The sequence below is a fragment of the Pyrus communis genome, chromosome 6 (genome assembly GCF_041283825.1).
Source record: "Pyrus communis isolate YQ-2024b chromosome 6, ASM4128382v1, whole genome shotgun sequence".
Lineage (NCBI taxonomy): Eukaryota > Viridiplantae > Streptophyta > Magnoliopsida > Rosales > Rosaceae > Pyrus > Pyrus communis.
This window is the reverse complement of record NC_142570.1, coordinates 8,771,947-8,799,299: the sequence shown is the minus strand read 5'-3', so window position 1 is coordinate 8,799,299 and position 27,353 is coordinate 8,771,947. Positions and strand designations below refer to the sequence as shown.

At 34.8% G+C, this 27,353-nt stretch overlaps 2 protein-coding genes, 1 non-coding gene and 2 pseudogenes across 16 annotated transcripts; all 5 read left to right on the top strand.

Moving 5' to 3' along the window:
- The first annotated feature begins 1,287 nt into the window (after nt 1-1,287).
- LOC148696240 (small nucleolar RNA Z103) lies at nt 1,288-1,390 on the top strand. The gene has a single exon (XR_015963849.1). It is a non-coding gene; the product is annotated as a small nucleolar RNA Z103 (small nucleolar RNA).
- A 1,988-nt stretch (nt 1,391-3,378) lies between these two features.
- Nucleotides 3,379-11,917, top strand: LOC137710543 (uncharacterized; the record flags this gene model as incomplete). The annotated part of the gene is made up of 13 exons (XM_088695714.1): nt 3,379-3,534; nt 3,982-4,042; nt 4,965-5,048; nt 5,739-5,925; nt 7,361-7,425; nt 8,032-8,096; nt 9,151-9,287; nt 9,518-9,587; nt 10,176-10,275; nt 10,501-10,632; nt 10,726-10,770; nt 11,090-11,140; nt 11,477-11,917. Coding segments are annotated over 7 exons (702 nt in total), but the record flags the coding sequence as incomplete, so codon positions are not given.
- A 928-nt stretch (nt 11,918-12,845) lies between these two features.
- Nucleotides 12,846-14,529, top strand: LOC148696239 (hydroquinone glucosyltransferase pseudogene; annotated as a pseudogene). Its single transcript, XR_015963559.1, has one exon. The product of XR_015963559.1 is annotated as a hydroquinone glucosyltransferase pseudogene (transcript).
- A 4,567-nt stretch (nt 14,530-19,096) lies between these two features.
- LOC137711582 (hydroquinone glucosyltransferase pseudogene) lies at nt 19,097-20,768 on the top strand (annotated as a pseudogene). Its single transcript, XR_015963557.1, has one exon. The product of XR_015963557.1 is annotated as a hydroquinone glucosyltransferase pseudogene (transcript).
- Nucleotides 20,769-21,605: 837 nt separating this feature from the next.
- Nucleotides 21,606-26,400, top strand: LOC148696238 (uncharacterized). Of its 12 annotated transcripts, XR_015963551.1 has the most exons (11): nt 21,610-21,907; nt 22,164-22,286; nt 22,406-22,428; nt 22,504-22,619; nt 23,149-23,187; nt 23,642-23,720; nt 24,057-24,102; nt 25,298-25,351; nt 25,629-25,701; nt 25,810-25,929; nt 26,137-26,400. XR_015963551.1 is itself a non-coding variant. In XM_088695711.1 (9 exons), exons 4-9 carry the CDS (start codon nt 22,593-22,595, stop codon nt 26,267-26,269), a joined length of 405 nt encoding a protein of 134 aa, XP_088551837.1. In that variant the 5' UTR covers nt 21,606-21,907; nt 22,164-22,286; nt 22,376-22,428; nt 22,504-22,592; the 3' UTR covers nt 26,270-26,400. The 12 variants fall into 12 exon arrangements, 4 of the variants coding, with proteins under 4 accessions (XP_088551837.1, XP_088551838.1, XP_088551836.1 ...); XR_015963549.1 differs by lacking the exon at nt 24,057-24,102 and having other exon boundaries at nt 21,609-21,907; XR_015963552.1 differs by lacking the exon at nt 25,298-25,351 and having other exon boundaries at nt 21,611-21,907.
- Nucleotides 26,401-27,353: the final 953 nt, after the last annotated feature.

The following is a 27,353-nucleotide window of genomic DNA, read 5'->3' as shown; positions in this document are numbered from 1 at the left end:
TTATATTTTCAATCGTGGCTTGCAATTAATTGTTTATTAAATTTCATGTGTTTCATTTAAATCGAAAGACTGTTTTAATTAATGAATAAAATATCGATTAAAGTTTAATTAAGATATGTTGCTGGCTGAAGTTACTGCTTCTGCAAAATCTAATGACAAAAATAGAACTAACAGCGAATATAAACGATATGATCGTTTTGGTAATGGTTAGAACTGACAACTTATAACCTGTTTTTAATCTTTGCCATTTTTCTAATTAAAAAATCGGGTTACTTTTTGATACTCTTTTCGTGTTCATTCGCTAAGAATTTGTTAATTATTTTAATCCATATGAGATAATGTTTCTGCTTTCTAGCAAACCATACATTATTGATCTTTACAGACCGTGATTTGGTATTGTCAAATAATATATCCATCTCCATTTCCATTCTATCACTATGTTGTTTCCGTAGTTTAATTAAATACAATATGAGCTTTCATTTTTTTACCAATGATGTGTCAGTAATGCTTAGAATGCAATAAAATAATATCTTAACTATAGTAAACACCAAAAACTGTTTCATGTATTCATCCAATATTTTAATCTTTGGTTAAAAATTAGAAATCTCTGGGTTTCAAGTTTTTCACTCAAAAAATTTTGCCTAAATAAAATCAATGTTTTTCTGTGTTCTATTCAGTTCCTCAACATTCATTTCTCCTTAATCATAAATTCAATTTTCTTTTGTAGGTTCACATTTTTCCAAAAGAAAATTAATCTGGAAATTCAATTAAGGTATAAATCCTTGCGTTTACTTAACATCTTCAATTCATCCTTTCTCTGCTCTATATCCTAAATTACAGTTCAAGGCTTCATCGGTATGTATCAAGAATTCAAGCTTTATTACCTTTTTTTATAATTAACATTTTGCTTTTACATTCAATCTTTACTAACATTTTTCCTCAGGGGAATTCGCTGTTATCAATGTAGATAATCACTATCTTTTTTTAACTTAGTCTATAATACACAACTAATCCTTCCCCTGATCACTCAGGAGTTTACTTCAATATCTAAAAGTATTACTCAAGACGTTCCCGCTTGAGATATACCCTTTCCACATGCCTTAGTTCAACCACAGAACATTTGGAACAACTACATCTTTGGTAGGAACATCTTTGTCTATACTTTTAGACATCCATTGTAAACCCCTCAGTGATCAGGCCAATCATTAACCATGTATTAAGACCAAGTCAATAGAAGAAAGTCTTTATCTACAAATTGATAACAACTGATTCCTCTGAGGAGGAAAGATGGAAATGATGATCTTTTCTCTAAATTATGCAAGTTGAAATAACTTAGCAGCTTATACCTCTGTTTTACACCAAAACACCAAACCAAACGTATCTGATCCATCTTTGTAGAATATCTTATTACATTTTTACAAAACAATTGATAACAAAATTATCTGTTAATTAACAATATTACTTTTCAATTTGATCGAGGAATGCTTTGGTTAGAGGTTAAATTTATTTATTGCCTTTTTTACTATTGTATTCATAACACCAACTTTCTAACTAAACAGTGAATCAGATTGTTTCAATCCGATTATTCCGTTTTGTAAAGTCTTGCATTAACATGTTTAATATATTGATTACATTTTTTCTTATCCTTTTCTACTGATTTTCCCCTACATTTGTCCGCAACATTCTTTAATTAGCCATGTTTTCACTTTGATTCAACAATGCAATCTCTCAACTTCCTTTGTGCTTATTTTTATCTAAGATATTCCATATGAATACAACCAATGACACACTCCGTTCCTTAGATGATTAATCAGTTGCAAATTAGATAAATTTTTATTTCCAATTTTACAGGACCACACTACACATGAAAGCACATTTAAATTGTATTTTTACATCATTGGAATCACTTTCAAACAAAAACACCAAAATTTTTTTTTCTAGCAAATGCTTAACTACCAGCGTTCCTAACTTTTCCAATTCTGATATCACTTAGATACATAAAATTTTATTCATGCTCATGTGTTTTCCAGATTGTTCACCATTTGAATGTAACTCTGTATTTCGACTTAGTCTTGATTTACCGTTCTTTTCTAGCATATTTTTTCACATATTTACTCTTTAGTGGACACACTAACCAATTTCTATGTACAACATTGTCTCCAATCATCGTTCATCACAAGGTACACCATTCTAACACTATCTTTTGTGTGTTTTGTTCAAAGTATTTCTCGCCTATTTAGTTATTAACAATAACAATATTATTTCTTGCCTTAGTTTAATACTAATTGCCTTAATACTTCCCTGCATCTTAACTATTAGTTTATAGACTAAAGAACCATTTGCGAACTCTCGCTTCAATCAACATTCTTTCACGCACTACACCAACTTTGACCTTTGAATTACAGCTGCACTGTTTCTTACAATTACTTCATTATCAAGTCCACACTCAACCATCTGTTATACCTATATGTTCGTTTCTTGCTATAAATATCATGAATACATATACATCCGTAAAACTTTTTACAAATTTTATACACTTTTAAAACCCGCAGCAATGCGCGGGCACAATTACTAGTATATACTATAACCTAAACTCTCGGTTACTGTTTATTAACAGTAAAATGATGAAAATGCCCTTAAAATACCGTCCTGGCTGCCTTTTGTTTTGGCTTATCTACGGGCTTGTTTGGTATTGCTGTGCTTTGAAAAAAAACTGATTCTGCTGTGCTGTGAGAATAAGCGGCTGTGAAATAAAGCAGTAGAGTGTTTGATAAACTTTTTTGTAAAAGTGCTTTTGAAAAAAAAAACAGTATTATAGTGTTTGGTAAACTTTTATGTAAAACAGATGTGAAAAAAAGCCGATTTTTCAAAGCTGGGTTTTGCAGCTTCTTGTTTTTGGTTTTTTTTCACCCAAAACTGTGAAAAAAAGCTGAAGCTGAATGTTTACCAAACACAAAAACAACTCACAGCTTTTTTTGATACCAACTTTTTTCAGAATCACGTACCAAACCAGGTCTACAATGAAAAGTCGTTTTGCCCTTCCTCTCCAGCTGTCGGCTATCGCAGCGTGTTCTGGCATCTTCCCTTTCTTTTCACTGTTTTTCCTTCTGTTGCTTCTCACTTCTTTTCCTCTAATTTGACTTCGTTCGTTTTGGGTTCTGTGGTTTTGGTTTCGTTTGTTCTATCTGCCTTCTTCTCTGTTGTTCTCTCTCCCAGAAACCCTTCGATCTCCATTTGCCGTTATCGTCCAACTCCGATTTAGCCACCCTTCGTGAACTCCATCTACTTCAACTTCCCTGCATATCTTTCTCTCCGAAGCTCCAAATTCTTGGCCAAATAGAACATCGAACTCCCAGGTGGTCACCAGCTCCAGTTTGAGGTCGAGAAGCACTCGGTCAACGACGTTCCCGACGCCAAGATTTCGTAAGGTCTCAATATCGAAGAAGATTTCTTACGCTCTTTGTCAACGATGACGACCTGACGCGGATTCTGTCCCGATTGGAAGAAAATTCTTCAAGCGGCTTTGAATTCACGGTGAGTCCTCTCGCCCTCTCTAGAATTTTGTTTGCGATTCTCCATTATTAACACCCGTTTTCTTGCTTGAAATCAATCTGCGACTTTATTTGCAACCCTCCCTTTTTTTTCCCTCCATATTTAGCTTTTTTACCCTATTTTGTATCTTTTGGCTGATTTTGTGGGTCTTGGTCAGTGCTTTGGGTCTTGGTGAATTTCTAGCATGTTTATGCACGCAGTTTTTGTTATAATGTATGGATTGTGTTTTGTTCAGTTTTAAATGTCAGAAGCTTTAAATTTTTTTGGGTTCAATTTTAAATGGGTTGTTATCAACCATTGAATTGCTTTCGGAGTTCTCATTTGATAAGAGAGATTTGGGGGGGTGGGGGGTTCTTTTAGGTTAAACTTTTGATCCATGGGATTTTTAGTTAGGTTGTGTCCACCCTAATTCAAGCTTTCTATCTTCAGATCACCAGCAATAATCTCATCAAGGTCCCAGGACGAATCACGAGAATTCACTGCCGAATTGGTACGTACTTATGCTTTTGCAAAAAGCCCTTTTCTTGCCATTTTTCTGTTTTAGAATTGGGACCAAAATGATTATGAGTGATTTTGAAAAACACTGAGATAGAAAAAATGGCTATCAAGCAAGCAGCCCGTGAGTATTCAAACATATAATTTTCAGTCAAATGAAATAATTGGTACCACAAGCTTTTAAGTAGGGAGGGGTGTTTGATTATATAATATTGCATAAGAAAACGATCCAAGTTGAAGTTAACCAAATCTATGGTGCAACAACTGTTAGTTTCATCAGTCTTCATCACACTAATCAAATGAGCCTGAGGTGTTGATTTTCACAGTAACTACTGACTTTTTAGTATGTTCCGGATTATTTTATAGTGTTAATTACTTTTTACATTTTTGAGGTTCGGAGTGATTTTAAAGTGTTAATTACTTTTTTGTTAATGTGTATGAAACAATATTTATCCCATTTGTTTGCCATGTAAATATCTCTCTAGTTTGAACTTCGTATTCTTTTTTGCCTGTACATAGACCAGCACTTCAATTTTTTGTATCCAAATGCTGGTTGCGCTTGAAGGATGGTTCCAAGTTTTAAAATCCAACGCATGTCTGTAATATTTTTCGTCTGTATGTAAATAAACAACTTTTAGCCTTTTGTATCTGCATTCTACAACTTAAAGATTTTGTTTTAAGCCTTTTGCAACCTCTTTATTCTCCATGCTGTTAATATTTGATCGTGCCATTTCTACATCCTATCAGCATGGTGTTAAGTATAGTTTCCCAGCTGCAATCGTTTTGAATTGGCGTTTAACGAAGCTGTTGTAAGGCCTCTTTTCTTGATGTGTCTCTTTTTTCATTTATTATTCTTTTTTTGATTTCTGATTTACAGATAAATTTTATGTCTAAATTCTCATTTTGCCATGCCACAGATTTTGTCTTCGTAATCAAATGTTTCATATTACTGCCTGATTTTGTTCTTCTTCACTTTCAAGAACCACCGCTGTTTATTGAAGGTATATAATCCGTTCAACCATTTAGTATTCAATGTATCAAATATTTTGCGTTGTTAATTTTCTGTTACTTTCGTTGGTACCTCTCCTTTCTTCCTAATTTTTTTCCCTTTTTTATCCGCTTCTCTTTTGCTTTTGTTCAACCCATTGTCCTCAATTTGTAATCTTTCATTGGATAAATTTGATCAACCCATCTATTCTCAAGTGATATCTTTCATTTTAAACTATTTTAACCACTTTGATCTTAAAGGTGTTTAGTGATAACCTGAACATATTATTTTTGTTTTCTTCACATTGGAACCAAACTCAATTGGTGGTAAAAACGTATAAAACCTTGAACTACACCATGAATCCAATGTTAGTCATTAATTAATTACAAAAGTAACTTCACCATGGGCTACAATCATATCCAGCATTGTTCCGTAATTGTTACCAGCCTTTAGAACCAAATTTAGCATCAATATGTGTTACTTCTCCGTCTCAATCTTAACCATTAGCAGTTACAATTTTGTATTAATCACCGTCATCTTTTGCCTACCTTATTGTATGTGAAACGATTATATTTATGCTCATTATTATTCATTGGAAACTGTTTTTGTATCTGTCCATATCCAATCATTAGTCTTTTTTTAATGGAATTTGTTGTTTGGTCATTGCTCTAATTCGTTTTGATGATTTTGGTTTCCCAAATAGCTACTTGGATTGCCCGTGATTTGTTTTCATCGCGTAATCCCCCCATTTCGTCCATATTATGGATTGCGATAGGTATTTATCAGAGAAGTGTGTGGAGGATAACAGCTGAGCTACCAGATCCTTATCCCTATAAATCTCCCTCAATAGGCTTTGCCAATAAGACTTACTACCCAAATGTTGATAAAATGTCAGTACTCACTATCATAAACTCCTACTATTCTAAATTGTGTGGCACTATTAATTGAACCAAATTCTAATTACATCACCCTGTGTTTCCAGATCTTACAAGCATATTTAAAGTGTTCTTGCCACAAGTTCTGCTATATACCAATCCCTTTGACCCTTTAAACAGAGAGGTTACAACTTTAGTGATGAGTTACCGAGTTGTTTATCAACAAAGAGTTAAGGGTATTGATTGTTTTTTACATTTGTGTCTCCTTGTCATCATACATCTGTTTTCCGTTGTTTTTCGCTGAACTTTGAACTTTAGTGTATTCATGTCAGGATTAGTGCTAATTAGAACATGGATTGTTCAACTACAATCTTTTGAGTAGTCTTAACCCTTTTGTTGCATTATATTGCTACTCTTACTCCTGCACATGTTGACTTAAGTATGTTTGAGTTGAAAACCTTTGCATTCTGTTACATTTAAGAAGTTAACTTAAGTTGATAAAAACACAATGGTTATCAAACGAGACCTTAATTTCTGCATAAATGAGTTTTAATATGGTCTTGGGATTTTCAAAGTAATATTAACTAGAATTAAACAGCGTGCTAAATGGTCGAGAACACATTAAGCCACTATGAGAAAGTGAGGTGCCATGTGTTATAGATACTAACTTAGTTTTCTCCATTTGGTTAATCATACTCTCACAATCCTGCTCCATTCAGTCTGTTAATTGGAATGGTGGTAGTATCTAAGTCATTTTTGACAAATTACTACAACTATCATGCTCCATATGATTAAAAGAAGGCACCAAAGGTGTATTTTGATGCTGGCAACAACTGTTCTACCAAAAATTGCACTCTCTATTACAATTCTTACTTTGTTAGTCTATCGAAAGCTTATAAAAATCGCTGTCAAGTATCTTCATTAATATGTAGTCTAAACACGCATTTCTACTGCAATTAATTAAGTTGGCACTACCTTATGATAATCCTGCTTCACTGAACTCAGCTGTTATTTAATGATTTCTTTATTTCCAAACGGCATCTGATGAGGTACTTTCACTGAAATTCTTTCCAGTGAAGTCATATTCAGGAAATGGGTCTACCTACTGAACCGTATGAGTGGTACATTGACTTGCCGCACTTTGGGACCATCAAACATTGTGGTTTTGGTTTAGGATTCGAACGGATGATTTTATTTGCTACCAGCATTGACCACATTAGAGATGTTATTCCTTTCCCTAGACATCCAGGAAGAACAGATCTTTGAATTAGTCCATAGATAGCTACTAGGAAAGACAAATAGGAAAAAATCACAATCGTTACTTTATAGATATACAGAGATTTTAATCATTCAATTTATGCTATTTTTTTTTTTTTAATTTCAATTTATATCAGCTTATTAACTTTTATTAGGAGCTTATATGGTTATTCCTGTGTTTTTTTTTTTGCAGAATTACAAAGAAGGATTACAAAAAATCACCTAATGCTTTGGAAAATCCCTTGGTGATTCTATTTGGTAAGCTTTAAAAAGCCTCCTTTTCTATTTTTGGTTATTTTCCCCTTAATATGCATTTGTCATGCATCTGTCTTCTTATTAGTTTACTGTCATCTGTGAGGATTGTTTTTACTACTTCCGTAATGTTTTGCAGTTACATAGATGACAGATTTCATATCACCTACCTGCCTCCAACTATGTAAGCCAATGTTCTTCTTTTCATTTAAAATGACCTACAACGACTTCAATTGTTTTTCTTCTTTGTTGTCATAAAGATTCAATTCAATGTCTTTCATTCAATTGATCGTTTCACTTTCTATACTTTCATCTGTTTAGTTGCTGGAAAAATCTTGGCAAACAAAAGAACTCAATTTCAGTGCTATTGTTGTGATGAATACTTATTTTAACAAACATTGTTGTGATGAATACTTATTTTAACAAACTTATCAAATTTTGGATACTTTATGAATTTAAGATCTTCAGTTTTAGTATTTTTTTTGAAATTGTAATGAATTTGCAAATTTGTCAACTATATCTTACATTCATGGTTCCATATTCACCTTTACCCATAACTATTGAATTTTGTCTCTTGACCGGATGAATTTTTATAGTTTCCACAATCTACAGTTGCAATGCTTTTGATGGATAAAGCACAGAGGACCCAGCTACTCTTATACAGCTTCTTTAGCATCGTAAGTTAAAATTCCATATCATTTTTTGGCTTCACAGATTTCATTATGTTAATAGCATACCACTTATGTGATACCAATTGTTATCTTAGCAGTTTCTAACAATTGGTAAAATACGCATAAATGTGTGCATGTTTGAATTATACATACGAAACTTTCACATATTACACTATTTTATTATAGCTTTGAAACATATTTTTCCATACTGTTTCTAATCCCGCAGCAATGCACGGGCACTATTTCTAGTATATACTAAAAGAGAAAAACAACTGAAATACTGTTCATAGGCAGTGTATTTCCGAAAATGCCCTCACTTTAATGGTGTAATTTCAATGTTGTCTTGACCATCCACTTTGAATCTAGGTCGTCCATTTTTTTAGACACTCTGCTCGGTCCGTCCATTAAAGGACTGAAAAAGCCGGGCCTTTCCCTTTGCTTCCAGTACGTTCCATTTGCTTCCGGTACGTTCTTCTTTCCCAACCGCTCCCAAGTCCTAACACGTTGCCTCTACGCACCCCTCCTGCTGCTGCTCTCTTCCTTTTGCTTCCAATACGCTCTTCCAACCCAGCCCCAATTCTCTCTCGACAGTTTTCCAGGAAGCACAACGTGAATCCCGTCCCGGTTCTCCTGATTCGAAGAAAAATCTTCAACTAGCTTTGATTTCAGGGTAACTCCTCTCTCTTTAGAATTTTGTTTGGGATAATCTTTTTCTCTCTGTTCCGCTGAATCTCTATGGCCTCTGATTGAATCTTTTTTGTTAATCATCTTCCAAAATGCCACCGCTACTCCCGTGCACGTGTTGACCATCGCAGAAAGGGTGTCCCATCGGTCTAAATAAGAGTGGGTTGAGGGCAGTTTGCAGAGTGACAGAGGTGTGTCTAGGGTTTCTCTCCCCTTCCTCTTCTTCTTTTCCATCAAAACCCTAATATTTCCATCATCACCGCCTACACCACCGACACACCGTCCCTCCACCGCCTCTGCGCCCAAACCAATGTCCAAATGCACTCTCTTGCTTTGTTTTTGGAATTCGTTTTTAAATTTGATATTTTTTTTGCAGCTGTTGGACAGAGGTCGCATGAAAAGTTCTCTTCTGGGAGTTTTGGAGGAGTTGGGGAGGAAGTACAAAGTCTTCAGTAGCTGAGATTCAAAGCTGCTTCGCTTTCTTTCTCAAGTGTTTCGTCAAGGAAGAAGATGGTCAGTGAGTTCTTGATTTAATCATCAACTGGAGTATTGTGGTCTGAATTCTTTCTTATTAAATTCAGCTGGTATTTTACCCATATTAAGATCTGTATGTGCATCATTTGTTTTTGAGGTCTCTAATCCCAAAGTCTTTTTGGTCAAATCAGTGAATTAGCATGTCAAATCACGTTTGTTGATCTTTTTTCAAAAGCATATTCACTGAGTACACTACCTGCATAATACAGGCTTATATAATACAAGCTTAGGAAGATATCAGTATTTATGTTTGGGAATGAGCTTCCTGCCAAAACAGAGGTAATTGTCTTATATCTTCTTCTCTCTTTGTGTTTATATTTATTTTTCCTGAGTTGTGTTCAAATATGACAAACAAGAACTACAAAGTTAGCAATGAATATTCAGCGATCCATTAGTGGTTGAAGAATTAATTGGCCGTATATCTTGGATTTGTAGCGTTTTCGTTTCGGAAACATGTGAGACTTTATGCTTTATGTATATCTATGTAATTTTATATCCCTTATATATTTATGGTACAAAATATTAGGTCACTTACAATTTAATTCTATTCATCGTTGTCGTGTCTTTTCAGGGTAAACGGTTAATATTGAAGTCTATTAATGCTGCAATTTAATTCTATTCAATAACACTTCTAGTTATTTCTGCTCAAATTTTGGTATCTGGAAACGCTTTTAGCCTTGCCGAAGCATTCCCAGACACTCTTTTAAGTTGATCAATCATTTGTTTTGTTCAACATGGCACGTTACTCTTTAATATTTATGTGTATTTATTATAAATTGAATCAATTGATTAGGATGAGAACTTCAGTTTTGAGTTTTGTTCTACAAGGACCCTGGTTGGTCATTTATATGTGTGTGAATTTTGTAGTGAAATTAAGGAGAGGATTAAGAAGACCAAGTAAAGAAGAGGCGTGGTTATGCAATCTATGACTGCAGCTGTGACAAAGCTTTTCATAGTGGTCAGGATGGTAAAGGTTTAAAAATGTCTTATTTTATTCACATGTGTATTCTTTTTCATGCGCGTAAGCAAATGTACATGCATATGCATGGTGTGTGTGTGTGTTTCTTCTTTGCTTTACTTTTATTTTTATTGATATTTGGTCAGTATTAAATTGAAATTGATATTTTAGACTTCACTCATTTTCGTAACCCAACATGTGAAGGGTTAATTCTATTTTTAATTCTATTTTTAGGTTGAAGGAAAATACGGTGTATAATCTTGGGAGTGCTTTCGATTCTACTCTCATCTCTAATATGAATATAGGTTACAACCGTGCCCTGTGATCCAAAAGCTAAAATCACACCCTCTCAATCTGAACTTCATCGTAAATTTACTCTCTTTCCCTCTTAATTGTTTCTTAGGGATTCTCTGTTTTGATTTTTATCATCCAATTTGTTTAATTTATTGTTAATTTCAGGGTACTACCAGTTTTGTGCTGACTTTGATTCCACACTTCAGAAAGGTATACCTCTAATTTATGATAAATTTTGCCAATTTGCTTCTCTTGATTTGGAAGGGTGTGACTCCAATTACTTTGTTTTCCAAAGCCATCTTAGCATCCCCAATTGTCGAACAAAAGCTAATCCAATTGCTAATCTTAGCATCTGCATCACCAATTCACCATTATCTTTTGATTTTGAGTGCCTTTATCGAATAGAGGGCAACTACACAGTTTTATATCTTTGATATACAAATATCAACGCTGATTTCTTTTGTTTACTAAATACATGCATAATCTGTCGTTCGTTTGAACTTTGATTTAAGTCAAACTTGTAATACAGGTACTGGGACGTTGTTTGGAACAAAGTTGGAGGTGACGATGTGGTGGAAAAGTAAGTCCTCTTACTTTCCTCTCTACCTAGCATACTACATAATCTTTCCAACTTTGGCTAGAATTATATCCACAACTCAATTACTGGCTACAAGGACTGAATATAGAGTAATGGTTTAATAATGATTTTAGAATGGTAAATGATTGCAGAAGCAGCATGGAATTCAATAGTTGATATTTTGGCTATAATTACTTGATTGAGAGCTTAATCTTCTTTTGGTATTTGATTGATTTTCTTTTGTTGGCTGTGTTTTGTAGCTCATCAGAAACGGTAAGCAAATGAAAGCTATAACCAAAGACTTATTTATTTTTTCCAAATGGTTTTCATTTGTTATAGGTAAACGGGAGCTACTGTGCTGCTTATGCAGTAAGGTTCACCATCATCTCTAGATACGAGCAGCACGTCAAAGTTGAAGTAAGCGTAAATGGCAAGGGTTTTGGCCTCAACTGGAAGTTGTAACGAGTGTAACTATACTGGGACATGTAATGAGAAGAAATGTTTTAAGCAGTTGTGGGGAGCTTATAAACATGCTTACTCTTAAGGTAATTGACAAACTGGTTAATTACACACGAAGCTAAAAGCTTTTGGCCAACTAACCTTATGTTAATGCTTTAATACGCCTGCTTTGTTTCCAATCCTGCTTAAAATTGACGAATGACTATTCTTGAAGAGTTGTATTGGACAGAACAGCTATCCTCGGGGAATTTTGGCCATTTGCAGCTAATGATTCTCAATTTCTCGAGTACACTAGTAAAGGTCCTCTATCTTTATTTCTCATGGACATTTTTTATTCCTTGATAACATAGTTCACAAGGCTTTTAACCTGTTATTATGATTACTATTAACAATTATTCTTAGAGAGAGACGACTAAACCAACCAGTGCATTTTCAAGGAGTACTAGAACATCATTTTTGGAATTAGATAACAATACTTGCTATAATTTTGGTAAGGATTCAGTTGACAATGTGGGGATCATGGATTTTGGATTTGACGTTCTCTGAAATTAGCCAAGGAGTGGAAATTTTGATTGGTTTGATTGGTAATTTAGTATGTTCTTTAAATTCTATAATTATGAGAGAAACATAGATCATCGTATTATATATTTTGAACTATCTTTGTATGTTTATCAATTTATTTTTTATGGTTTTCAGTTTCCTAAATGAAGTTTGATATGTATGAAATTTGACAATTTATCTTCCTTTGCATTTGAACTGCAAGTTAGTTTATGCTAAATGCTGTTTAATAATTTAGAGAAAATGTTTCAATTGATTGTCATACAATGCAGTTGCAAATTTGATGATTTAGAATTAGCTTATCCATCTTCCATATGATTTCTAATCCCGCTGCAACTCGCGGACAACAATTTCTAGTATCTAACTAAAATAACACAGAAAATTTGCGCGATGGGGGCACTATTTTCTCTTCCATAGGCCCCTCAGAATTAGAATAATGGACATGCCAACAACAATGAGTTTATGAGGGTATAATAGCTATGCAGCCTACGTCTGTAGGACTAGTAGTGATAGAAGTCACAAAAATGACTTTTCCCAGTTCCCATCTTTTCAAAAGAAGTTTAAAAGTCACTTTACCAAACAAAAAATATATAAAGCACAAAAGAAACGCACAAATTAAAAAAAAATTTAAACGTAAGTAGACAAAAATAAAAGTAAAATTTTTTGCAAAGCTCTCTGTTGTTGGACTTGTGACACTTACCTGCAAGTCTGCAACACAACAAAAATCTCACCTCACGGTCCACAATTTACTTCCAATTAATTTTTCATCACACCAAAACCTTTGCCTTGCGCACCTACTACTATGGCATTAGACACCCGAGGCCATAGCAGCGGCAGCAGCCACCACCACCCCCACAAATTGCTCAAGCCACCCCATGTAGCCATTGTCCCAACCCCGGGCATAGGTCACCTCACTCCCCTCATCGAGTTAGCCAAACGACTCGTTGTCCATCACAACTTCTCCATCACGTTCATCATCCCCAACGACGGGTCGCTTTGGAAGTCCTCAGTTCTCTTTCCATTTCTTACGTCTTCCTCCCTCCGGTGAGCTTCGATGATCTCCCTGATGACACCATGATCGAGACCAAGATGGGTCTCACCTTGACTCGGTCCCTCTCGGCTCTCCGGGACTCAGTAAGGGTACTAAATGAGTCAACTCGGCTAGTGTCACTTATTGTTGATGTTTTTGGTGTGGACGCTTTTGATGTCGCCGTTGAATTCCAAGTGTCTCCTTATATGTTTTTCCTCAATAGTGCTATGGGGTTGCTGCTTGTATTTCATATGCCACACCTTCATGAGACAACTTCTTGTGAGTATAGGGACATGCCTGAACCGGTCCAATTCCCTGGTTGTGTGCCACTTCATGGTCGAGATTTCCCGGATCCGCTTCAAGATAGGACCAACCCGGGCTACAAAGCTGTGATTCACATGTGCAAGAAGTATGGTTCGGTTGCCGGGATCATGGTCAATAGTTTTGTGGATTTGGAACCGGGTGCTTTTAAGGCTCTCAAGGATCAAGGGAGAGGTATTCCATCGGTTTATCCGGTTGGACCGATGATAAAAACCGGTTCAATAGATGGGATCGATGGGAACGAGTGTTTGAGGTGGCTTGATAAGCAGCCCAATGGGTCAGTTTTATTTGTTTCATTTGGGAGCGGTGGGACTTTCTCACAAGAGCAACTGAATGAGTTGGCCTTGGGTCTTGAATTGAGTGGGCATAGATTTATTTGGGTAGTCAAGAATCCAAACGAGACGGTTAAAAATGCTTCTTATTTTAGTGTCAAAAGCGAAGAAAACCCGCTTGGGTTTCTACCAAACGGGTTTTTGGAGAGAACCAAAGATGTGGGTCTAGTTGTGCCGACATGGGCCCCACAGGTCGAAGTGCTGAATCACAGGTCAACGGGCGGGTTTTTGACCCATTGCGGGTGGAACTCGATACTAGAGAGCATCGTGCATGGTGTGCCTTTGATTGCCTGGCCGCTCTATGCAGAGCAAAAGATGAATAAGGTGATACTACTTGATGGTTTGAAAGTTGCATTGGGGGTCAAAGAGAATAAGAAGGGCATAGTGGAGAGCCAAGATGTTGCTAATTATGTTAGGGACCTAATTGAAGGAGATGAAGGAAAATTGCTAAGGGAGAAGATGAAAGAGTACAAAGAGGCAGCCAAATTGGTTTTGGCAGAAACAGGGTCCTCTACCAAATCACTTGCTGAGGTTGCTCAAATATGGAAGGGATTCAACTCAACAACTAATTTGTAAACTAATTTATCAATTATTGCTTCCTAAGTGATCAGTGACAATAATATATATTTGTGTGTGTGTTGTTTCCTTGGCTTTTATCTTGAATGATATCTTCTTTTACTTTGTTAACGTTACTTATGATTTTTTTGGTTGAGTATGATTTTAATTTGAAATCACTAACTATTTTTAGCTTTTGACTGTGTGTTGATTTCTGCTGGATCAAATCGAAAATGCATAGTTCTAGTTCCAACCGAAAAATTTTTGGAAATGAATATTGATAGGGATTTTGCCACCTGTAAAAGTAGGGATAAAAACACTTAAAAATACTTGTAAGAGAACAAGGTAGTTGTAGTGTAAACGGCTCAAGCAAGGTCGTTTTCAACAGGGATTGAATGAATAATTTATGTTTAAAACCAACTCTTAATTAATTATTGAAAACAAAGTTTAGAAAATGTTGATTTTATGACCTAAAATATTAAAAACGAATTTAATTAAAAATAATTAAATAAATTGGGAAAGTAAAGAAAACAAAAGAAAATAGTTTTGAAAATAAATTTGAGCACTAGGGTTCTACCGTCACCTTAACAATTTTACATAGTTCTTTCAATTACTTATGCATTACACATCCATATTTTGAAGGTTAGGTTTTCCTAAAGTATGCCCTACTTGGAACCTCCAACATAGAACATATATCTAACATGTAATCCGTCCGTGATGTCTAGATCGAATGTGAACATGCAAGACTCATTAAGTTTTGTGAAAACCTTTTGAAAAAATATAAACCCTTAAGACGTGTCGTCCATCCTAAGAAGTTACACATTAACCACAAGAAGCCTTAGTCAATTTCAGGGACAGCCCTCCGTCAAAATTGCATCAAATTACTTTTCTAAATATTATAATGGTGGCCAATCATTAAGACAAATAGATAGTTTAAAGCACAGTGATTAACAATCCAAAACTTGCATGCATAAATTCATAAAAAAATAAAAAAAAACTACATATTCTTGCTAAGGCTTGTAGCCTCGCCCTAGCAAACGAAATTAGTTACTAACAACCATAAAACAAAATATTATTAAGAACATAGATAGAAAACACCTTGAAAATAAACTTGAATTGTCAAAGCTCTCTAAAGCCAAAGTATTGCGTTCTCCCCCCAATGTTGCGTAGTGAACCCTAATGGCTAACAAGCCTTATTTGCACTAATACAAAATAAAACCCTAAAAAGTCTTAGAGTAAAACTAGGAAACATAATTAAATAATAAAATAGAAAATAAAAGGTTTTCTATTTGAACTAGAATTCGGAGTTCTCAGAAAATCACACTTTTGACTGACCAAATCAACTCCGATTTGGTCCCAAAAGGTCTCTTTTGAAATCTGAAGACGTCCCCTACAAATCCTCAGGAGGAATCTTTCTCAAAATATGCCATCTTGACCTCAAAAATACCCAAAACGTCTAGAAACGTCAATCTGGAAAAGTTGCATGCTGGGCCTTAATTTCATTGCCACGGTCAAACGACTTGGTAGAAAAATCTGGAATTTCGACACAACCATCTTGAAAGGTACATGAACATCCTCCAATTGGAATCATTCAAAATTCATCTGTTTGATCACTTTTTGCTGCAGAGGAAGTCGAATGTCTTACATTGAAAATATATAACAAAGTATCAAAATTCTACCAAAATAACCAATAAATTAATACTAAGATTAGGGTAAAATATATGGTATAATATGGACTCATCAAATATGAGTACGTAACTTAAGAGGAAAGTCAACTTTGTAACATTTACTAAACAATAGTTATGGAAGAATTTGAAGAAAGGTATATATACCAAAGAAATGAAGTTTTTAACCCAAAAAAAAAAAGTACATAAAAAGATACAGTATTCTCCAAAACAGGAAATTATTTGGATATTTTTCAAATTTGTACTTAATTAAGTTATGCATATATATAATTAAAAGTTGGGGGCCCCCTGGAGATGGGGCTCATTTGGCACTCCTCCAAAGTAGGCACTGGCATGGTGGGAACATTTACTGAGTTATAATATGATTTAAAAAAGAGTGTTGATAGATCCATTCCGTTGTTTTATTTCCCCACCCACATTATAATCTCACCCACTATAAAATTTTAAAATTTTGAAATCCTATTTTTCCACCCACCATGATTCCTAAAATAATCTTCACCACAGTTCCATTGTTCCGTTTTCACAACCAAGAGGACAAAATAGATGATTGGATGGAACCTAATCTAATAAAACAAATTTTTTGCAAAAATTTTCTATATCCAAATTCCAAAAATTTCTGAAAAATTCCAAATGCACTACAATGAGATGCCTTGAAAATTGGGTGGGACCTAATCTATAAAACAAACCCAAAATTTGCAATCACCATGATCGTACTCCAATATTAGACGATATCATTTGCATAGAATAATATGCAGAGTAATCAAACCCTAATTAGGTAAATTCAAGCTTATTTGAATTGTTTTTGGGGGAAAAAATGGCCACCATAGTCGGGATTTCAAATTCAAAGAATAAAGGAATTTCAATTTAGAGAGTGCAAAATTTCAATTCCTCTACATTTCAGTTCATTTGCAGAAGATAGCCAGAATTTATGAGGGCAGGTGCGAACGAACTCCAAAGAAAAATTCTAGATTCGAAGAGAGTGAGATGGGATGCGCTAGATTCAAAGAGAGAGAGATTCACGGCGTTGGTCAAATGCCATAAAAAACAATTCTATGACGCCTAAAAAGTGTCATCATGTGCATGGCGTTTATTAGGGACAAAGAGAGAGAACTTATGTACTAAAATGTTAAACATGGGACGAGAGAGAGAGACGGTGACGGTTGGTGGAGAAGCCATAGCAGTCGATGTAGAAGGCGATAAGGGATAAACCAAAGAGAGAAGCACGAAGGAGAGAGAAACATAATAGGGGTTGAAAATTCTTTTTCTAGAAGATTAAACATGTTATTATTTTTATTTTATTAAAAGGTGGGTGGGAAAATAGGACAATGAGGTGGGATTAGTAGCACTCTTTAAAAAATTATATGGATTTTATAGTGAGGGAATACTATATTACGGAAAGCAATATTGTAACATCCCACATTGCCCAGGGGAGTGATCCTTAAATGTATATTCACATCCCTACCTAGCACGAGGCCTTTTGGGAGCTCACTGGCTTCGGGTTCCGTAGGAACTTCGAAGTTAAGCGAGAAGGGGGCTAGAGCAATCCCATGATGGGTGACCCACTGGGAAGTTACTCGTGAGTTCCCAAAAACAAAACCGTGAGGGAATGGTAAGCCCAAAGCTGACAATATCGTGCTACGGTGGTGGAGCAAGCCCGGGAAGTGATCTGTCCCGGGCGGGGATGTGACAAATATTTTAGTATATCCTTTTGTTTTACTTACATTTTTTGTTTTGCGTTCCTTCAAAATTTAGTAGTTGAATTCTATCATGAGGAGGGATCATTGGCGGATTTTGACACCTACTTCTGAGAATGTAGATAGTTTATTTCTTGTTAATTGTGTAATATCCATCCTACCCAGGATGAGATTATTCTTACCTTTGTTGCACTTTTTTTCACGCTCTAACATTGCTTGATTTTGTAGTAAGGGTTCTTTCTACACTGTGCACTCTTACTCCTAGATTGAATTGATTTTAATTTACTAGTACTTTTTACACTAGTTGCATATTATGACCTTTAACTTTCAGTTGTTAACTAACATACTCATCGTATGTTGATATATGTTAATATCCGCATGTCATGACTTGTTACGAAACGAAATGCGCACAAAATTCTCCACGAAATATCTAACTAAAATAACTGAGAAAATTTGCGCGATGGGGGCGCTATTTTCTCTTCCATAGGCCCCTCAGAGTTAGAATAATGGACATGCCAACAACTGAGTTTATGAGGATATAATAGCCATGTAGCCTCCGTCTGTACGACTAGTAGTGATGTCGAACTAGAGAGGGAAGAAACTTCGGATTTGGATCCTCGCTGAATCCTTTCACTGGGGATCTTAGGGATCAACGCATGTAGACTGTTGATAAAATATCGTGTGGCCATAATTTTTTTCCTTTTTTATATTTTCACGCAAAACGAGATTATTTTACTTTTAAAAATATAAAAAATATTTAATTATGATCGTACGATTTTTAATCAACGGTCCACGTACGTTGATCCTTAAAATCTTTACGGAGGAGATCCGGCGAGATCCAAATCCAGAAACTCCAAGCACGTGGTTGTCAAAAGAAGAAAATTAAAGTCACAAAAATGACTTTTCCCAGTTCCCATCTTTTCAAAAGAAGTTTAATAGTCAGTTTGCCAAACAAAAAATATATAAAAAAACAAAACAAACGCCCAAATTAAAAAAATTTAAACGCAAATAGACAAAAATAAAAGTAAAAATTTTTGCAAAGCTCTCTGTTGTTGAACCTGTGACACTTACCTGCAAGTCTGCAACACAAAACAAAAATCTCACCTCACGGTCCACATTTTATTTTTCTATTTTAAAAAACGATTTCATTTTCTTTGGAAGAGTGGGAAATTGGATTATATCTTACAATAAACTAGTAATGATATATTTTAAATTCTTTTTTATAGATAATCAAACTTATAACTCTTCAATTACAAATAAATAAAAAAAATACCACTACAGTATTAAGTTGCCACAGTTCACACTCCATTGAAAATTCTACACCACAAAACCAACTCACAGCAGCGATGTCGTTTATTTTCCATTCTCTTCTTTAAATACCCTTTCTTTGCTTCCAATTCATTTTTCATCACACCAAAACCTTTGACTTGCGCACCTACTACAATGGCATTAGACACCCAATGCCATAGCGGTGGCAGCAGCCACCACCACAAACTGCTCACGCCACCCCATGTAGCCATTGTCCCAACCCCCGGCATAGGTCACCTCACTCCCCTCATCGAGTTAGCCAAACGACTCGTCGTCCATCACAACTTCTCCGTCACGTTCATCATCCCGAACGACGGGTCGCTTTTGACACCCCAAAGGAAGGCCCTCGAAGCCCTCAGTTCTCTTTCCATTTCTTACATCTTCCTCCCTCCGGTGAGCTTCGACGACCTCCCTGATGACGCCATGATCGAGACCAAGATCGGTCTCACCTTGACTCGGTCCCTCTCGGCTCTCCGGGACTCAGTAAGGGTACTAAACGAGTCAACTCGGCTTGTGTCACTTATTGTTGATGTTTTTGGTGTGGACGCTTTTGATGTCGCCGTTGAATTCCAAGTGTCCCCTTATATGTTTTTCCCCAGTAGCGCTATAGGGTTGTTGCTTATATTTCATATGCCACACCTTCATGAGACCACTTCTTGTGAGTATAGGGACATGCCTGAACCGGTCCAATTCCCTGGCTGTGTGCCACTTCATGGTCGAGATTTCCCGGATCCGCTTCAACATAGGACCAACCCGGCCTACAAAGCTGTGATTCACATGTGCAAGAAGTATGGTTCGGTTGCCGGGATCATGGTCAATAGCTTTGTGGATTTGGAACCGGGTGCTTTTAAGGCTCTCAAGGATCAAGGGAGAGGTATTCCACCGGTTTATCCGGTTGGACCGATGATAAAAAGCGGTTCAATAGATGGGATCGATGGGAATGAGTGTTTGAGGTGGCTTGATATGCAGCCCAATGGGTCAGTTTTATTTGTTTCATTTGGGAGCGGTGGGACTTTCTCACAAGAGCAATTGAATGAGTTGGCCTTGGGTCTTGAATTGAGTGGGCATAGATTTATTTGGGTAGTCAAGAGTCCAAACAAGACGGTTAAAAATGCTTCTTTTTTTAGTGAAGGCGAAGAAAACCTACTTGGGTTTCTACCAAACGGGTTTTTGGAGAGAACCAAAGATGTGGGTCTAGTTGTGCCGACGTGGGCCCCACAGGTCGATGTGTTGAATCACAGGTCAACGGGCGGGTTTTTGACCCATTGCGGGTGGAACTCGACACTAGAGAGCATCATGCATGGTGTGCCTTTGATTGCTTGGCCGCTCTATGCAGAGCAAAAGATGAATAAGGTGCTACTAGTTGATGGTTTGAAAGTTGCATTGGGGGTCAAAGAGAATAAGAAGGGCATAGTGGAGAGCCAAGATGTTGCTAATTATATTAGGGACCTAATTGAAGGAGATGAAGGAAAATTGCTAAGGAAGAAGATGGAAGAGTATAAAGAGGCAGCCAAATTGGTTTTGGCAGAAGAAGGGTCGTCTACCAAGTCACTTGCTGAGGTTGCTCAAATATGGAAGGGACTGAAGAACTAATTAATAACCTAATTTGTCCATTATTGCTGTCTAATTAACCAGTAATATTGTGTTATTTCTTTTGCTTTTATCTTAAATGATATCTTCTTTACTGTATTCATGTTACTTATAATTTTTCTGGTCGAGTATGATTTTAATTTAAAGACCTTACTATTTTTCGCTCATGAATAAGTCTGATTTTCGGTTGAATCAAATCGAAAATACATGTTTCTAGTTCCATCCAAAAAGTTTTGGAATTAATAAAAATTCCAATTCAAAATTATAGGAGTTGTATAGCTCAAATTATTCCAAGATAAAAAGAATTATATCTCCTCTCTGTACATAAGAGTTATACTAGTAGGTAGGGTTTAGGGCTTACGTAACACAGAATTGTCCACTCGTGAAGAAAAACTTGCGAGAGAATCTCCACTAATCAGATTCATCAATGGTTAAATACAAGCCACCATGGGTTTGAAATATCTCAACACAGTATGTCTAATAAATTTTTCAAATTAAATTTGCAAATTAAATAATATGATTATAAATGATTAAATTATTAATTAAATATTGATTAACATGCTTGTTTCTTATCTAATAACACCAGTAGAATGCATGTATTCAATAAGGGACATGAAAGTTAAAATTACCAAATAAAATTATATAAAACTCGTGAAATTTTATGCAAGGGTGGTGATGGAACTTTGAAAAAGTCTGCATGCTTGGAAGAGCACAAGATAAGATTTTTTTTAGTATCATTAATATATAGTTTTCTTTAGTCTTTATAGAATTGTAGTTTAATAGTCACGATATGAGATACACGTCGAAATGCACCCATCAAATTATATATATACTAAACGCCTAACTTTCTGTTTAATTCCCTCTGTGTCCTTTTTACTGTTCCTTCGTCAGTGTTCTTCCGTTTTTGCCCCTCAGCTGCTCTTCAAGTCTTGCTTTTTTCGTGTTTTCCACAGTAAAATGACGGTTTTGGCCATGGTTTCCGCATGGTTTCCAGTAGAAATCTCTCGACTTCTGCCGAAAACACTCGAAACACAGAATTCTCAGCTGCTCTGCAACGGGTTGGCGGTTTCGATCATGCGTCCTACACTCCGCCTTGCGATCTCTTCCATCTCTGCTTCCTGTTCCTTTCCATCTCTCCTTCGTGATCCCTTCGATCTCTGCTTCCTCATCTTTTTGGTCTCTGCTTTGCGATCTCCTTGCCGCCTAATCGTGCAACCAATTTCTCTAGCCTTCAACAGGTAATTAAATCTCACTTCTTCTCAACTACCCAGGAGCCAAATATTTGATTTTTCGCTGTGGTTTGTTATTTTACCGAATTTGGTTGTTGATATTTCGTATTTTTTATCGTTCATTTGTGTTCTATTGGGATTGTATTTTGCTAGAATTTCATTTGGCTGCGTAATTGATTGGCTTAAAATTTTGTGAGATTAAATATTTCTTGAATTTGATCATTAGATTTCCCTTTTTTTTTTTTTTTTTTTTTTTTTTTGGAAGTTGACGTGCTTTCCCATTCATCGCCAAAACAAACCCGTGCTTCCTCCCTCTTCGTCTTCTCCTCCAGCAATTTGCGCCCTTAGTTCTCAATATGATTCACAGTAAAAACCCAGAAACTTAGAGGTACGAAAAGTTCAATTTTTTTTTGTGTTTTTGATTTATTTTCAGTGTTAATTTCTGATTAAATTATTATTTGTGATAAACCCACTTAGAATCTGATATGGGTTTTTCTTGGATTCCAGAGTAAAAACGTTGAAACTTAAAGGTATGAAATTTTTTATAATTTTCTGGTGCACCTGTGATTAAATAGAACCTAATTTGATTTTACCCACAAGTGCAGATCTTACCCCGCAGTGCTCAATCTAGAGAATTGGTACTCATAATCAATAAGATTCATACGGCTTATTGGTATCAATTTTGGTTGCAGCAATGCTATTCTTGCTGAAGACCTGCCATGTAAGTGATTTAGTTTTTGCTTTTCGAATTTCTACTTTTCATGCATAATTATGAATATGTGGATGATTTGTGGGTAATATTTTCTACTTAATCTCCAATTCAAAGAAAAGGATATTGAATTGTATTATCTTTTTAGTTAAAATGTGTTACCATTTTAGTTAAATATATCCCTAATTGATCTGACTAACCACGAAAAAAGGATTATCATACAAAATGTCTGCAAATAGATCGAATACTATTAATGAAAATTAATCCTTAATGCTTCCATCTGACTACATGATAGTATTTTGTGGCTAAACATAGTTTTTACTCGATCAAATATTTGCCAACTTACATTGACAAATTCATTCTCCGTCATTTGAACATCAAAAGCCAAATCACACATGAATCCCCAAACTTTAGCTTTACCATTACTAATCCTCTTGCTTGGGAATTTAAAAAAAAAATCATAAGCAAACATGAATCTTATTATATAAGGACCTTCCAAATTTTATCAAGTGTTACATAAAGTAATATATTTTGTGTGCAGAAATTCAAAGCGCGCAGAGATCTCGAGTCAAAAACAGAGGTACCCATCCCTTTTTGTTCGATTTTTGCTTTGTTTTATCTCTGTTTTCATTTTTGGGTAGGATTTTGTGCTTTATAATTGGGTTTAATGTGAAATTTTTGAAGGAGCTAAATCTCATTCAGTTCTGTTTGATTGATTGTTTATCTATGATTTGTTCTGTTATGCTTGGTAGGTTTAAATTGAATTGGATTTATATTTGATTTCGAGTTGATTAATTTTATTTTTTAGTTGTAAATCATATTAGTTGCAGATCATGAAACAATTTCATCTTTGGTTTAAGAGAATAGGCTTGATTCAATGAGATTTGGATTCATGAGTTATAGCCATCTGAGATAGGCAAGAGTGTTTGCATTATTTAGAAAAAATTTAGGAGCTACAAAACTATGCTTTAAATTTGAGTTTTGTGATTACTATTTTTGTTCTTTATCTTACTAAGATTTTGGTAAATTTTCAGCAACTCTTGCACAGCGAAATGACTCCCACCACCCAACAAACGCAACTGCTGCAATTTCAATTGCAGTTCTTGAAGAAAGGTAAGCCTATGTTCTGTACAAAGTCTTGGATTTTTTTATATGGGGTTTTATTTTTTTGTGCTTTTTTTTTTTTTCTCTTGAGAATATTAATATTGTTGAGTTATTAAATTCAACTATTGCATAGGTTAAATTTTGCTTCAAATTGTAGTAATTGTCATACAACTTTATATTTTTGCATAGAATTGCAGACGGTTTGAATTTTGGATGAGAGTTTAGAATATTTGTAAGTTGGTTCTGTTGTGGGATCTCCATGTAGCAAATTTATCCTACTTTGTATTTCTAAAATCGTAGGTTAGTTTGTCTACTGTAGCTATATAATTCTTCCATGTTTTTCAGATCATGGAGTGAGTTTCTCATGCTGAGATTGTAACCCAATCAATAAGTAAGTGAAACACAGAAGTTCTATATCTCATGTTAGTTTTGATCCATTTCTAAAAATCCTATGCATGGTACATGAAAAACATTTCTTTGCTGCAAAGAAGAGTGAAGTACTGAACAACAATGTTAAAAGGTGGGACCTAGAAAACAAGATATTTGCAAAAAACAAAAAAAAAGAAAAAAAAAAGGGAAATCTAATGATCAAATTCAAGAAATATTTAATCTCACAAAATTTTAAGCCAATCAGTTACGCAGCCAAATCAAATTCTATGAAATTCTAGCAAAATACAACCCCAATAGAACACAAATGAACGATAAAAAATACGAATTATCAACAACCAAATTCGCTAAAATAACAAACCGCAGCGAAAAATCAAATATTTGGCAACGAATCAGATAATTTTTTACTGTGTATTATACTACATGGATATAAATAAGATAATTTTTTCATATCAATTGTTCTTTATAGAACATAGGGATGTAAATAGATTTTGATATGGAACTGGAAAGAAGAATACCAAATGAAGCACTGGTTTGTTGAGATATTTATTTTTGCTTGGAAAAAAATTGAGATATTGTGGATTATTACTGACATATATAAAACTATAAGCTTTTGATATTGGGAGACAAAACCCACAAATTCAAATCAGACAAAAAATAAATAAAAAATTTAACAGACTTAAAGATCAAACTCCAAAAGGGTATTAAAAACAAGGCTTATTTGATCCATTGAGTGTGAAAGTTTTGAGCTTTGAAGAAGCAGAGGAGAGTTGCCAGTCCATCTTCAAGTAAGCTTGGCAGCCACAGATCAGGATGTGGAGAGGATGGAGAAAATTATCCTGCTGATTAAGAAGAGTCACAACAGTAGTAGAATCCACCTCCACCTCAACAGATCTAAAACCTCTCATCCAAGCCAAGCGAAATTCAAAAAAAAAAAAGGCAATGCATGGATTTCGCGGAGCTAGAGAAAGATACTGCCTCTAGAGATGAGTGGTTACTGATGTGTAGAAAACAAAATGTTTTCTCTCAGATGATATTAATCAAAGATGACATACATTATGGTCAAATAAACTCGGGTTGGTTGAATAAATCACTCATGGAGTTTGTTTTGCAAAAACTGTATTAATTTTGATTTCACTGCATATTTAATAGTTCTCTTCAAATACAATTTTATCAAATTCGGTTTTTCTCATTTTCAGATTTTCTGCAGACCACATTTTTTCCCTTTGCAACATTTTTTGTCTTTGAAAAAGGTATGTTATGTTTTTAACGTTTTGGGTTTTACATGTTATATCGACTTTTATTGTCTGCCTCCTTCAGCATTACTTACATTCATTTTCCAGTATTGGCTGATAAAAATTTATAAAATAGTTAAGACTTTAACTAGAAAGTTAAAAGTTTTAGTCATATGTTCTGTGTCATTCCAATTCAAAGATTGGAAAATGACTGAAATAATATTTTCTTCCTTCTGTTTTTTCAAATTTCCTTTTGGTCCAATTTTATATTTCATTTCTTTGTGACTTCTTGCAGAACTTGGAATCAGCTTTTCACATAACATGGATGATGAATGTAAGAAACTCATACACAGAATAACTCCACCAAGGTATATGCAAATTAAAATCATAACTTGCGTCAATATAGAAATATAAATTATTTTTTATCGCACAACTTTGACATAATAATTTGTCTCATAATTTAAAATATTGTACAGATTTTAGCTACTTGGAAATCGACGACTAATATCACTTCCAAGAAGGCAAGATCAACATATGGCATGTCATAGCAGTATATTTTTCACAAACAGATGGTAAAATTGTACACATCACATTAGGCAAGTTTCAATCTTTTTTACTTCCATTTTAACACATTTCTAATTAACATTTTGTTCTAAATTTTGATTAAACTTCATTTAAATGTTTGATTTGAGAATTTCACAAGTCAAATTACCACCTCTCTCTCTCTTTCTCTCTCCACGCTCCCAAACTCAATTTTGATTTTTTTTTAATCATTGCCTAATTGTCTTTGTTACGTTTTGCAGTTGTATTCACAACTATCCAAGACACTCTGGAATTTATTACAACAAAAGGTCAAATTTTCCTTCCTTGGAAACTCCTCAAGCTAGGAACAAGTCTGGTATCCAAGCTTTACATTCAACTTTATTTAGCATGTAGCAAGCTTTGTTTGACTGGTATACTCTCAATACTGCATTTGTAAGTTATGCAGTTATCATTAGTCCAACTTTTTGAATGAACAATTATCTTCTTCTTTGCACTTTGAAGGAATAGATTTTTCTCTTGGTATCCGTTCATGATAATACATATAAATTGCATTGCCATTCGTAGTTCTCTGTTCTCTCTCAACATTATTTATGAAAATTGAAGCTATAAAATATCTCATATAATTTTAAATCCCGCAGCACCGCGCGGGTACAAATTTCTAGTGTATTTCTAGAAGGTCAAAGATGCACATGATGGTAATTGGCAAACCCATTTCATGCAGGTTGTTCTCCTCTAGAATACTATTCGTGGCATATCTAGTTCTCTAGGATCATTTCCTACCCATGGGCTAAAACCTAAAATTTTTAGCTCATAAAATTTAGGTTTTAACCCAGAAATAGTTTTTCTGCTTCAACCCTTCTGGTCTAAATTTTTTAACCTGAGATTATTAAAGAATAAATTTAGGCTAATTTTTTTATTTTAAAGTAATTTAAAAAAAATTAATTACACTATCATAATTTAATTTTATGAACATTTTAACTTAAAAATATTTAAATTCCAATAATATTGAAAAATTATTAAATTTTGATGAATTTTGAGTTAAATAATTTTTTTTAATTATTTTAGCCGTTGGATTTAAATTTGGGCCGTTAGATCTTTGTTTTACCATTAGATTTAATTATATTTGATCTTAGCCGTTGGATTCAATAAATCATGGGAGACATGCCTATGTGGATGAGGTCTCGCTCGTGGTGACCACACATGGGCTAAATTTTGGGGGGAATTTGATTTTTATTTGGCTTTTAGCTTTTATTCTACACATTTAGGTAAGCCTTTTATATTTTTGACGATGCCCTGTTATTATATGCACCATACGAGTTACTCTCCCACTTCCCATCACACCCATGACAAAATGAGTAAATGAGCTGTAACTGTAGTTGGGTAGCTGAAGTAATGAATACATCAAACAAAATTACAGCTTTGCATTATTAATTTGTTAGTTGAAGTCTTTACTTAGATGCTTAAACGTTCATTGGAT

Excerpts from the sequence above, each read along its gene's own strand:
- LOC148696238 (XM_088695712.1), top strand. The coding sequence starts at position 22,593 with ATGCTATTCTTGCTGAAGACCTGCCAT. Across the intron at positions 23,721-25,297 it reads ATTGCAGTTCTTGAAGAAAG|ATTTTCTGCAGACCACATTT; the intron begins GTAAGCCTATGT and ends TCTCATTTTCAG. Across the intron at positions 25,352-25,628 it reads ATTTTTTGTCTTTGAAAAAG|AACTTGGAATCAGCTTTTCA; the intron begins GTATGTTATGTT and ends GACTTCTTGCAG.